The sequence below is a fragment of the Podarcis bocagei genome, assembly GCF_964188305.1.
Source record: "Podarcis bocagei genome assembly, chromosome: 8".
NCBI classification, from domain to species: Eukaryota; Metazoa; Chordata; class Lepidosauria; order Squamata; family Lacertidae; genus Podarcis; species Podarcis bocagei.
In genome coordinates this window covers 58686255-58699706 of record NC_138133.1, presented here as the reverse complement: position 1 = coordinate 58699706, position 13452 = coordinate 58686255, and the positions used below count along the sequence as shown (strand labels likewise).

At 41.0% G+C, this 13452-nt stretch overlaps 1 protein-coding gene across 10 annotated transcripts in view; it reads left to right on the top strand.

The window, feature by feature from the left end:
• The window catches only part of NCOA2 (nuclear receptor coactivator 2), a 131412-nt gene that overhangs the window by 111716 nt on the left and 6244 nt on the right, over window positions 1–13452 (top strand). For 5 of the 10 annotated variants that reach the window (XM_081204341.1, XM_081204336.1, XM_081204338.1 and 2 more), the window contains 8 exons: window positions 1129–1335; window positions 2402–2620; window positions 3032–3161; window positions 5542–5707; window positions 9916–10197; window positions 10552–10641; window positions 12214–12442; window positions 12947–13124. In XM_081204341.1, coding sequence (XP_081060467.1) covers window positions 1129–1335; window positions 2402–2620; window positions 3032–3161; window positions 5542–5707; window positions 9916–10197; window positions 10552–10641; window positions 12214–12442; window positions 12947–13124 — 1501 coding nt within the window. The remainder of the gene's footprint in view (window positions 1–1128; window positions 1336–2401; window positions 2621–3031; window positions 3162–5541; window positions 5708–9915; window positions 10198–10551; window positions 10642–12213; window positions 12443–12946; window positions 13125–13452) is intronic. The other 5 variants (XM_081204343.1, XM_081204337.1, XM_081204342.1 and 2 more) reach the window with 5 other exon arrangements.

Sequence of the window (13452 nt, the reverse complement as noted above, 5' to 3'; positions counted from 1 at the left end):
CTCTCAAAATCTGTATGATTTATCACCTAAGTCACATGTGGGGAACCACTGGTCCTTCAGATGTTGCTGAACTACAGCTCCCATCAGCCCTACATGCATGACCTATGGGCAGGGGTGATGGGAGCTGTAGTTCAGCAAGAACTAGAAGTCCAAAGGTCTCCCAAACCGACTTAAATGAATGAAGAAGTCAGCACCAGACAGTTTGGGCTTCTTCTTGCTTCACTTAATAGGCAAGTGTTGCTATGAGAACCTTTTCTCAGAGGTTTTTCATAATGTGAGCTATTAGGACTTTTAACTGCCCACCCAGCTTTCCAAATCACTGACTGTTCTCAGGTTTCAACATAATGTGTGTGTTTTTCTGTTTCTGAACCACACAACCCCATCTGCATCTCCAGGTTTACTCACGGAGGATTCCTCCCCCCCATACACCTGCTACAACAGATCTGTGCATAGAAACCTACATCTGCCTGTAAATCACTGTTCCTAGTTGAATCCAAGCAAGTGAATGTGCTTTCAGCTATAAAAAATAGGGAATGGGAGGACATATGCTTTAAATGAATTTAATTGAATTACTTTTTTTTTAAAAGCATTAGTTTTAAATGAAGTGAGTAAATTACAAGGTTAATATCCTGTTAGGCAAAGTTTTGTGTGTGAAAACCAATTTCTAAAAATAAGCAGGTCCCAAAAAGTTGCAGGGAAATCTTTCTTAAAATACTTTGTTTAAATATTTACCTTTCAGCTAGCCACAGATGCTTCCAATATATAGGTGTTGATCTATTTCAGTAAAATAGTGTGTTGAGTGGAAGTATTCTTCATTTATTTTTTAAATTGAATATTGCCCTGTGTAAATATCCACATATGCAAAAAGAGTAATATATTTTTTGAAAGCGTGGGGTGTGTGTGTGTGGAATATATATTTCTAACCATGACATTCTTGTGTTAGTCTCTCAGAAATAAGACAAAATATTATGAGCCATTCATAAGCCATTCACTCTTCTACATTGGTGTGTGTTTCTGCAAGTTGCTTTTTGAAATATTGTATATACTGTTTCGAAACATCTCAATTTAAAAATAAATAAATAAAACAAATTACACTTCCAGTCTCTCAACTATTTTTCATCTATTTAGCTTTTACCAATGCAAGGCAAGCTCAGCTGGGAAGGATGTTACCAAACCAGAATTTACAACTTGACATCGCATTGCAAAACCCACCAGGTGCTGGAGCCTTCCCACCCATAAGAAACAACAGTCCATATTCAGTCATACCTCAGCCCGGAATGATGGGCAGTCAAGGAATGATGGGAAATCAAGGAAATCTTGGGAATAGTAGCCCAGGTAACTTAAATACTCTCTTTTTGTGTGATGTTTCACATGGACTGGAATCTGCAGGAGTGACTAGTGGGGAGCGGCATCACTGGACTCCCAGCAATGGCATTATTGTCACTTACCGGAGAGGGGAGGTTGGAGTTATGCGACTGCACCACAGCAGGAGCACTGGATTGCCACAGGACTCACCTCCCCCCCCCCTCTCCCTCCCAGTAAGCAGCAGCGATACTACTGCTGGGAGGCCAGAAGCTTGCCATGCCCCTTCTCACCAGTCCATCTTGAGAACTTTATCATTGGCTTGATTAGAGCAAAAGGTTTCTACTTCTTGTGGGAAGCAAGATCATCCAAACGTATAAAATCATTCCTTGGATGGATAGAGCTCTACAGAAAAGAGCAGGAATAGTGATTGCACCTGGCTCTGATACCGCTCACCCCATCAGTAAATGAAATTTGGGACTGCTGCAGTTATTGAGAGTTGGGGATTGAGAACCCAGTCCTGTGCATATTTGTTTGGAAGTAAGTCTTACTGAGTTCAGAAGGATTTGTTCCATGTAAATTGTACATAGGATTGCTTTCTTAAAATGCAATCCTGTTTACTTGGAAACAAGTTCCATTACCTTCTATGAGATTAGTCCAGTATTTTTCTCCAAAAGATGTGAAAGTTCTTTATGTCTCATAGATTTATTTTTATTACAGAGCTCTCTGAAACATAATGTCTGCCATTAGATTTATGATTAAAGAACTATAGATTATTGGGAATAGTTTTGAAAGAGCATATTCCTTTGCCATCATAAACGGTTCATGCAAATTACAGTTGTGTCAATACAAGGATCTGTTACATGGAAGCAGATAATGGGTGTGTCTACTCAATGGTATGCAGGTCAAAAATTTAACCTACAGAGTCGCCATAATCAAAAGACTGTGTTGGAGAGGAGGAGGTTTGGAGGAAGGCATTGCATTTGAAATGCTATCTGATTTAGTATGCTAATTTCTAAAATAGTTTCCAAAAAACAATCAAAACTTAGTTTAGTACATCTCTCAATACCTGATTTAACCTTTTCTGTGTTTATTTTAGTAGGGATGATGGGTAGTAATGCTCCTCGGCCTACCATGCCATCCGGAGATTGGGGAACCCAAGGTGCTGCTGTGAGGGTGACCTGTGCTCCAACAGCGAGTGCCATGAACAGGCCAATCCAAGGAGGCATGATACGTAACCCAACATCCAGCCTGCCTATGAGACCTAACAGTCAACCTGGTCCAAGGCAGATGCTTCAATCTCAAGTCATGAATATGGGTAAGCTGGAGCACGGTCGTAGTCTGTTCTGCTTTTAATAGGTTTTGCACGATGACATCGTTAAGGACCACAGTAGCTAAGTGTAATTAGATGGTATTTAGGAATTGGGACCTTGAGAATACCTTGTGCTATGATTTTTTTTAATACTTCTGTAAACACAGTGGAACAGATTTATATTTCCTTTAGGAGTTGTAGAGTTGTTTGTTATCTGAACTGCAATGTTGGGCTCCATCAAGTCCTGCCACAAGCACAGTGTCCACAGGCAAAAAGAGATCCCTCAAGGGTATAAAGCATAAATAGTGTTGTAAGAAAAAGATGGTATGCGCAGCAAACTTTACAATGCTATTGTTCTTAAAAGAGTTATTACCAGTTCCATTGAGATGTGATAGATCATTGATTTCCTTTCTTCAGGGGCTTCTGAACTAGAGATGAATATGGGAGGACCCCAGTATACCCAGCAGCAGGCTCCTCCAAATCAGACTGCCCCATGGCCAGACAGCATCTTGCCCATAGATCAGACATCTTTTGGCAATCAGAACCGGTAAGTCTTTTATTTAATGGTTGTCTTTGGTACATCTTTCAATTTATATACTGTATCCAGGTGGAAAGTTTACAGTTTCACATTTGCAAGCACATATTGAATACATTTGTTTATTGTGTCTTGGCCATCCTTGACTAGCCTTACTTCACCGAATCAGAATAGTGAAAGTAGATGGATGTAGGCACTGTCAGTTAGGTAGACATGTTTAGAGGAGGAAAGTGGTATACTGTACCCTACCTTGCTCCTTTTGGGATTAGCTGTATGAATTTTCCCCTTGATACAAGTTCAGCTTAACTAGGAATTCCAGGTGGTGTTAAAAAGTTGAACTCTACCTGAAGCTGTAGTGGTGTTTTGTTTTGTTTTTAATTTAGCCAGTGCTTTTTTCCCCTGGGGGTACTCAATGGTATGCAGTACCTGCACCTCCCCCCAAATGTTAAAAGTGTGGTACTTACTGTATGTAACAACTTCATGGTGAGTAAAAAGAAAAAAGAGCAGTGTATTTATCTGTAGCAAACGTATAACAAACGTAAGATTAATATATATTAATAACTGTTCAGAACTTCTAAAATTCTTACATTACCAGTTTAAAAGTAAAATGGAATTTTGATAATGAAATCAATATAAAATGGAACTTGAGTAAGGCAATATGTAACTAAAATTTTAATAGAATGGAATAAGTAATGCGAGTCTGATTAATTCAAGACATAAGATGTACCTTAAAATAACTTTTGTATAGCAAGAAAATAATACAAATAATTTGTAGTTTTAGTTGCAGTTGTGTGTATGCTCCTTAAAGAAGATTTTCTGAAGGGGACCATACAAGCCTCCTATCAAATTTAGTATCAAAACAATACCAAATTTTAATAATAAAATTCATCCAGATAAATAACACAAAAATAGCACCAGACTAATGAAAAAATTAAGTGAAAGCCTTGGTGAACAGTGGACACTTAACTCGAGATTAAAAGTCAAGACTCTGAGAACCCAAGTCCCTTCTGAATAGCTGCGGAGGGAGAGTGCAGTTTGCAACAGAAAAGTGGCAGGTGGGAGAAGGAATCTTCACTTTCCCTGTGCTTGCCACTTTTATCTTCCCTTCCTTCCTGCAGACCCGTTCGCTGTGTCATTGGAAGAAAAGCAGCCGAAGAGGGTTGCAAGGGAAAAACAGCAAGCAGGGGGAAATCTGTTTTTCTCTCTTGCCTTCCTTCTCTGCTCCAGATTGTGTTCTCATTCATTTTGCTTTGTGGCTGCTTGGTCTGTTGCTGAATGTGTGGTCCTGTTCCATAACATAAAAGGCCACAACTGATACAGTTCTGCTTCGTGCCTTCAAAAGTGAATGGAAAATAGGCATTTCACAATTACAGGGACACTCTATACCAATGAGCTTTTTTTTTGCTTCATTTCAGCCATTTCATCATTATATAATACTAACTGAATTTTGCATCACATGTGTGATGCATTTAGTGCTGCTTGTTTCCTTTAATTTTGTTATTCTAATTAATTTTTTACAAAACCTAAATAATTATTCTGTTCATGCGATTACCGCATTGGCATTTATTATTTACCACTCTGTTTTCACACGGGTGGTTTGATTTCATCACCTTTGAGGACAAAGCACGTTAAATTTCACTATCTTTTGTGGGTATGTTATTGGGAACAAGCAGTGATCTGCATATGGTACAGAATAAGGAAAGAAACCATCAGCTTCTGTGTTGTCTGATTTAAATGATCTGATTAGGGTTATCATTAGTCATATAGCTTTTTACAAAATTAAGCTGTCAGAATAGAATAGATGGTCATGCATAAGAACAGAATGTATTGGTGTAAATCAGTACCGTGGCTTAGGCATTGCCGTTTCCCTGATTGATTGAGTTTGGCAAGTAGGGCAATCATGTGCTAAAGGCTGGAAAGGAGAAATGGCTTCTTCGCCATAGCTTTGGAATAAATCTGTAAAATCCTAGGTTTATGACTGAGGGAAACTTGGAAATACATGGTTTTGTTTGGTTCTTAAGGTTGGTCTTTGATCAGGCTAAAAGTGATTACTACAGAAAATGGCATCCTGTTTCTAAGCAAGCTTTAGAACAGGGGTAGGGCCCCTGTGACCTGGCAGATGGCATTAGATTCCTGCTCCCATTAGCCCGAGCCAACATGGTCAATTGCCCAGGATTATGGGAATTATAATCCAGCAACATTTGGGGATTCTTGGGTTCCCCAAAGCTGCTTTCGAGCCTAAAATTTAGAAAGACTATGTTGTGTACAATTAGCATTGCAGAGCTGACACACATAAAAATGTGTGTATTAAATTCCCTAAACTAATTTGGGCCTTCTGGGTGGTGAGAGTTCTTGCTTGAGTTGCTTTCAAGTTGCTTGTTTCTTTTTTCAGGCAACCATTTGGGAACTCTCCGGATGACTTGCTGTGTCAACACCCTGCATCAGAGTCTCCAAACGATGAAGGGACCCTCCTTGACCAGCTTTACTTGGCACTAAGAAATTTTGACGGTCTGGAAGAAATTGACAGAGCTCTTGGGATCCCAGAACTAGTTAGCCAGGTATTGTGCTGCTATTAAGCATTTCTGAAAATATATGTAGCTAAGGTATTTCAGTAGTGAGATTTCTTTTTTCAAATGGATTTCAAATGTTGACTAGATGTAATAATTATAAATATCCCTCCACATATTAACACTATGGAAATTACAGTATTTCATTGATAATGCAGTGTTTCCCATTAATTTAATTTGAGAAGCTTCTGCATGTAATCTCACTCCCACTCCCATCCCTAGGCAAACTGCCTCAGAGAGATGAAGGAGTTCGTTTAGGTCTTAATTATAGCCTGGCAGCTAGTCCTACCCAATATGTATGGGAACAACATGCCTTTTGCTACACAATGGAGGGAGCAGGAAGGAAGTTTGGACTCAAGAGCCTGCAAGCAAATACCACTTGAAGCAGTGGTAGAGTGTTAACCTGCGTCACTTACCTCCTGCTTTGTCAGGCTAAAGATAGGACTTCCTGGGGTGTGTTGCAGTATAATACTGTTCCCAGGATCCCAAGTGACATTGGTAAAAGATGGCCCAGGAGTTCTTACCTTGAAATATAACCTGAGGTGTGTCAGCAGTGGTACAAGGTATTCCAGACCGTATTACTTTTGGAAGTCTCTTGTAAAGCAGCTGGTAAGCTGCCTGTTTGCCAAGCTGAAGCCTTGTCCATTCATGGGAGCAGCCTCTAATCTACCACCCTCTTCAGTGTCATTCCAATGACAGAAACATCATATATTAGAGTATGGATGAGGAGGTAAGGACTCCTGGGCCATCTTTTACCAATGTTACTTGGGATCCTGGGAGCAATATTATACTGCACCACACCCCAGGATGCCTCAGGTTATATTTCAACAGCTCCTACAAGTTCTTTTGTCACGTCCATCAACAGAGATGTTCTGGAGTATTATGGTTATGATGCTTTCTTCTTAAAAACCCTCCAAATGCATTTTAGGGGATCTGACCTCCCAAAGATTTTATTTAAATTTAAAAGCACCTGTGAGGTGAGAGGAACTCTTAAGTAACTTACTTTTTAACCATTTCTTCTGTAAGATTTTCCTTCTAAATCTAAATCCTTCCCCTCCAAAGCTGATTCTAGCCCTGCTGAGAACCACAAAAGAACTTATTTTCTTGTTTTACCTCCAGCAAAAGAAACTACTGATTCATTTAAACAGGGGAAATGGTTCTGGAGTGTGTGTGGAGAGGAGGGTGAGTTAAGCACTCCTCTCTCAGAGTACCATCACTCTGCTTGCTGGAATTCTTCACCAGCTTCTGATCAGAGTTGGAGCACTCCACAACTTCCTTAAAATAGAAAAATGAAAATGTTTGTAGGGCTGATCAGGTATTTCTTGTAGCAGTTCAACCCTGGTTCACCACTGCAATCTGAGGCAAGATTTTAAAAAAAAATTAAGAGAAAAGATATGAATGGTTTATTTTTTATTTTTTTTAAATCATATTTATTAGAGTTTCCAATAATATAGAAATATAACAGAAAAGAAAAGATAGAATATATTTAAATCCTTACTTTCGTTACCTTCTTTCTAGGGCTCCCTCCTCCCCCTCCCGACTATATTCCCCTTTCATTAATTTGGTTCCACAAGCTCTCACTCCCAATTTAAAACTTAATATGTTTAACCCATTAACCAATTTAAATTATACAATCTTACCATCATCCCTCATCGTTAACAGAAAAAGAAAAAAGATTTTTCCCCAAGATCTACCCCAATTTCCTTCCACGAATTCCCTTTTTTTAAACATGTCAAATCAAAATACCATGATATACAAAGGTTATATAAAGAAATAGAAGATAAAAGATATAAGAAGGTTCAAAAAGATGGTTACATAGCCTTTGGATTCCAAAACTCCCCCCTCCCTTCCCCGGTTTGAATTCCCCATGTCCATCAGTCTATATGTTGTCAGCCTGGAGGTCTCAAGTCCATGGCCAGATTTTTTCCCATTCCACCTTGCCGGTTTTCTTTTAATTTATTTATTTTAATGATGTTTAACTTCAAAAATCCAGTCTAATAGAGGCCTTTAATTTCCTTGGTCTTTGCTGCTCCTCCCATTGTTCTTTCCGTGTCGTAGTTAGTCCTTTGTTCTTTTTATTCCTTACTTTCTCAGGTTTCTTGTCTTGTTCAGCTGCTAAAACGTTCTTATTCCGAGATCTGGTATCTCTACAGAGGTTTGTTGTTCAGGAACAAAAACTTACGTCCAGTCCCTTCCTTTCTTTAATAGAAAATTCTATTGTCTCCTTTTAATGTAAACACCTCTGTAGACAAAATACTATTTCAGTTTTGCAGCTTTCCCAGAAGATAAGTCCTGTGCGAATCCCAGAGTGATTTTCCACGTACGACCACTTGTAATGTCCCGAAACCCCTCTAGGGGGGTTGTAATAACTTTGTATCCTCTAATCCAAAAGTCAAATTGTTGTTCCTTATTTTCCGACAGTTTATATCCATATTGTGTCAAATTGTAACAAAATTAGCCAGCAAAATCCTTGTAACAAAGTCCTCTTTATATTCTCCAGCTTTGACAGCTACTTTGACAGCTGTCAAAGTCTCCGTCTCTCTTTGCCAGGCTCTACGAATCGCCCCGGTTCCCAGGGGGGGTTGCATTTTCCCTCTCACCCTCCACTCTTCTCCTCCAGCACAGTTCTTGTAATTTCCCATCGTGGAATTAATGATTTTTATCAGCAATAAACTTCTCTTTCGATCTTGGTTACCCAGTCCTTGTTTTAGAATGTTTACAATCGGGGGGGGGGGACTGACTTCCTTTTTAGATCACCCCCGCTCGTGCCGAATCCGAAAAAAATTCTTTTTTTCTCCTTTTGTACCCGGTTTCCCAATTACTCACGGGTTGTTGTTGATAGTCCGAATTTCCAATGGAAGAAGTCAGCGCTCTCCGTCGAATGGCATGCGGCTGCGCTCGGCAGGGGAAGCGGTAGACTCAAAGCACCACGCCACTCCCCGGCACCCGATCCGAAGCCTTTAAAAAGGCTCCTTCACGAGTCGGGAGGGCGCTAGCGGTGCCAGCCGAGTCCCCATGTCCACGGGCTCCGTGCCCGTGGTTTTTAAGGGTCCCCGCGTCGCCGGCGCGGTAGGACCCAGCCCCCGCCGAGCAGACTCCCTCCGGAGCTCGGAGGGAGTCCGCCATTCGGCGATGGCGCCAACCCGGAAGTCCCAAGATATGAATGGTTTAGAGCAGGGGCCTCCTGTATTGAACCAGCTCAAACATGACAGGAAATATTAATTTCCCACCATGTGAATGAGCAACGATGAACCTCATCTTCACACAGTCTCCCCTGTCCTCGCACTTGCAAGGAGGGTATCAGAAGCTTTGGCTTCAATTTTTATACAAGCTGTGCTTTGCAGCGGCATCTGAACTTTGGAAACTGCTTACACTTGTGAGGAAATCCAGGATCAAACTGTGGTTTCTTCTGATCTCCATGAGCACAAAATGAAGAGAAGAGGGGAGTGTGCAAGCCCCCAGACTCATCAAGGCTCCTCAAGAATAGTTTCTTGTTTGCATCTGAACCAGGACTCTGTTTATCACATAGTTTTTTCCCTCAATTACAGTCATACCTTGGTTCTCGAACGCTTTGGTACGCGTACGGTTTGGCTCCCGAACACCGGAAACTTAGAAGTACGTGTTCCAGTTTGCGAACATTCTTTGGAAGCCAAATGTCCGACGTGGCTTCTGCGGCTTCCAATTGAATGCAGGAAGCTCCTGCAGCCAATTGGAAGCCACACCTTGGTTTTCAAATGTTTTTGGAAGTCAAATGGACTTCCAGAACGGATTCCATTCGAGAACCAAGGTACCACTGTAGTTCTGAATGAGTCACAAGTACAGTGGTACCTTGGGTTACATACGCTTCAGGTTTCAGACTCCGTTAACCCAGAAATATTACCTCGGGTTAAGATCTTTGCTTCAGGGTGAGAAAAGAAATCGTGCTCCGGTGGCGCAGCAGCAGGAGGCCCCATTAGCTAAAGTGGTGCTTCAGGTTAAGTACAGTTTCAGGTTAAGTACGGACCTCCGGAACGAATTAAGTACTTAACCCGAGGTACCACTGTACTAATAAATGGTAATAGAAGCATAGAATGAGTTAAAGCAAATATGAGTTTGTGCTGCTCAGCTTCATACATCTTTATTCTGCTTTATAAAAACATATATTTCTCAATAACTGTTTAAGCATTCTATGTTCATGTACATCTTGATGTTTGTTTCAGCAGAGCCAAGCTGTGGAACCAGAGCCATTCTCAAGCCAGGAATCAAACATCATCCTCGAACAAAAGGCACCCATTTTCACACAGCAGTATGCATCTCAGGCTCAGATGGCCCAAGGCAACTACACACCAATGCAGGACCCAAACTTTCACCCAATGGCGCAGCGACCAGGCTATGCATCACTGCGAATGCAGCCTAGGGCTGCCCTGAGGCCTGCTGGCATAGTGCAAAACCAGCCAAATCAGCTAAGGCTACAGCTGCAGCATAGACTTCAAGCACAGCAGGTATTTCATGCTTTTATGCTCTCTGTTGATGCTTTTACCAGCATGCATAGAATCATAGAATTGTAGAGTTCAAAGGTTCCCCAAGGGTCATCTAGTCCAACCCCCGACAACGTAAGAATCTCAGCTTAAAGCATCCATGACAGATGGCCATCCAGCCTCTGCTTAAAAACCTCCAATGAAGGGGAGTCCACCACTTTCAGGGGAGAACATTCAATCTCGAACAGCTCTTACCATAAGAAAGTTCTTCCTCAAGAAGCACAGTATCGTAAAACTAAACCTTGCCATCAAAGCAGAATTTTTCTTACACTGCCTTATATGACTGATTTCTTTATTCCGTTTTTCCCCTTGCCCTAGAATCGCCAGCCACTCATGAATCAGATCAGCAATGTTTCCAATATGAATCTGTCTCTGAGACCTGGAGTACCTACACAGGTGAGGGAACAGGTATTGAAAATGTTTCTATTCTGATGTACCCAATTGATCCCTGTACTTATCATCTTATCAGCAGGTCCCTTCTGTACAACATTGGTATTATTATTAATACTACTACTACATTTTTATACTGTCCTTCATTCAAAGATCACAAGACAGTTTAAAATAAGGCCTTTGGATTCCCTCCCATGAAACATTAGGCACCGTCTCTTTTGTCTTTTTGGTGCAACAAGCCTTTTAAAGACGGGATCTTTCACAGTCTGCCTCTTTGTTTAGCTACTTTCATTGTTCTGTCACTTGTGTGCTCCTTTTAAGAGGAAGGGTAGGAAATGAATTTAATTAATAAATAAAATGTTCTATAAAACTTAGTAGTTCATGTTTTTTTACTATATTATACTGATGTTACCGATGTTGCAGTCTCTGTCACTGTACACATTGCCATTGCGCAGCTCTGTTTCCTTGCTTTTGGTGAAATGACTAATTCCATCTCGAAGAATATTATAGTCACAGTTTAATCTGTGGAGCAGGAAATTGTGAAGCTCTTTCATGCTGTACCAGAAGCTCTATGTGTATGCTTCTGGAGAGGCAGAGAATTTCTCTATGTTCCCTAAGCAGGCCATATGCAAACTGACCACAGACCATGCAGTGAAACCTGCAACTCTTGTTGCATATGAATTTATCCTGAAGAATAAGAGGTGGCCAATGTGGCTCCCTCCAGGTATTGTTGGGCTAGACATCTTTAAATGAATCCAAATATTCTAAGTAGGGATGACATCGTTTTCTCTGAGTTTTAAAACCTGTTCCATCATATCTGAAACAGCTTGAAATGGTGGAAAGCTTTCAGGATCTTGCAAGAGGTTTTATGCTTTTTGTCAGAAAGGTGCCGCTTACGAATATTTTTAACTTGAGAAAGAAAGCGTGAGAGCTATTTTTAATTTTATTCAAATCAGCATAGCTTGCTTTATTCAATTTATGGATGTGAGAAGTGCACACTCTGATTTTAGGCTGTAGTGTGGATAAGTAAATTTAGATTCTGGACTTAATTGTATTACAGGGTTCACGATTTTTTGATGGTAATATGTTTTACTCCCCATACTACAAAATGTAGCAATCCAGCTGTTTCAGGGACTCTCCTGCTCACTCCGCTATGTACAAGCTGGACTTCTGCTCAAAATTTGGGCCTTCAGCAACACCAAATTTAGACATCACTTAGAAAAATTGCCTTATTCTAGGAATTCATATGGTAATCTGTGTATCTGTTTTAGAATTTATCACCCCAGAATGAGAGCTCATAGGCCAGCTGAAGAGCACATTTATATGCCGCATGCAAAAGTTGCCGCTTCAATCCATGGCATTTCTAGTTAAAACTGTGCCTGAGCCCTACTCCAAGTAGACAGTAGTGAGCTAGGTAGATAAATAATCTGTCTGGCCTGGTATTAAACAGCTTCATATGTTATGTGCCAGAAAGGTAGCTCTTCACCTGATTATTGTAAAGTTGCCAGGGTTTTGTTTTTTTAGTAGCCAGGCTGATGGAAATGCCTTGCTAATCGTATGTGTTGATGCAGTTTTTTGCTTACCCTGCAGGGACCCATCAATTCCCAGATGCTAGCCCAGAGGCAGAGGGAGATCCTGAGCCAGCACCTGAGGCATAGGCAGATGCAGCAGCAAGTGCAGCAGCGAACGCTGATGATGCGAGGACAGAGTATGAATATGACGCCGAGTATGGTGGCCTCCGGTGGCATACCAGCAACAATGAGCAACCCGCGGATTCCCCAGGCAAATGCCCAGCAATTTCCATTTCCTCCAAACTATGGTATTGCACTTATTTCAACACCTTTCATCCATCACAATAGTCTCAACTCCTGGATCACAGCTCCTTTCCTACAGTTCTTTATATGACTCCCAGATGAGACACACCATCTGGAATCTGGAGATACTGGGAATTGGGTTGGGGGGGGTGATGGTAGCATTTAAACTTGTTGGGATTCTCAAAATGCAAAACAGTATGTTTCTGGTTTATTACAAAACTACCAAAAAAAACCCATTAGTTTTGCTTAAAATTTGTATATCACAAAACAAAGTAAGCCGTGAACTTTATCCCATTTCTTTGGTACCTCAAAAAAAGATGATATTAGTCTTCAGCAGGATTTTTTTCACTGTAGTTTATGGTAGCCTTGTTTTGTCCTTGTCCAAAAAAGTCCCCTCAAAATAGATTCCATTACTGCTGTACTGCTAGTGAAGGCCATTCCAAGCCATTACATACTTCTGGCTGAATTGTTGTGTGCAGCATGAGTAAGAATCCTGTTGTGTTTTCCAGGAATAAATCAGCAGGCCGATCCAGGCTTCACTGGAGCTACCACTCCCCAAAGTCCGCTGATGTCCCCAAGAATGGCTCATACCCAGAGTCCCATGATTCAGCAGTCTCAGGCCAATCCTGCCTACCAATCCTCTACGGAGATGAATGGATGGGCACAAGGGAATATGGGTGGAAACAGGTAGGTTTGCAACTGGGCTATGACTCAAAGTTCATCAGTTTTGGCCGTTGTCACATAGCTCATTCATGCATTTTTTTCAGCAATCATCCTGTTGAATCTGGGCATTCACAGAACACAGCAGTGCTGCAGACTGACACCAGAATCATTATTGGGAAAAGAGAGTGAAATATAACATGTGACTTCTATACATGAGGCCATGTCATATGAATTGTACATTCTCTTATGGAGCTATAGGGACATATCCAGCACTGCATAGTAGTAGTAGTAGTAGCAGTAGTTGTTATTAAATTTGTATACTGTCCTTCACCCGCAGATCTCACGGCAGTTC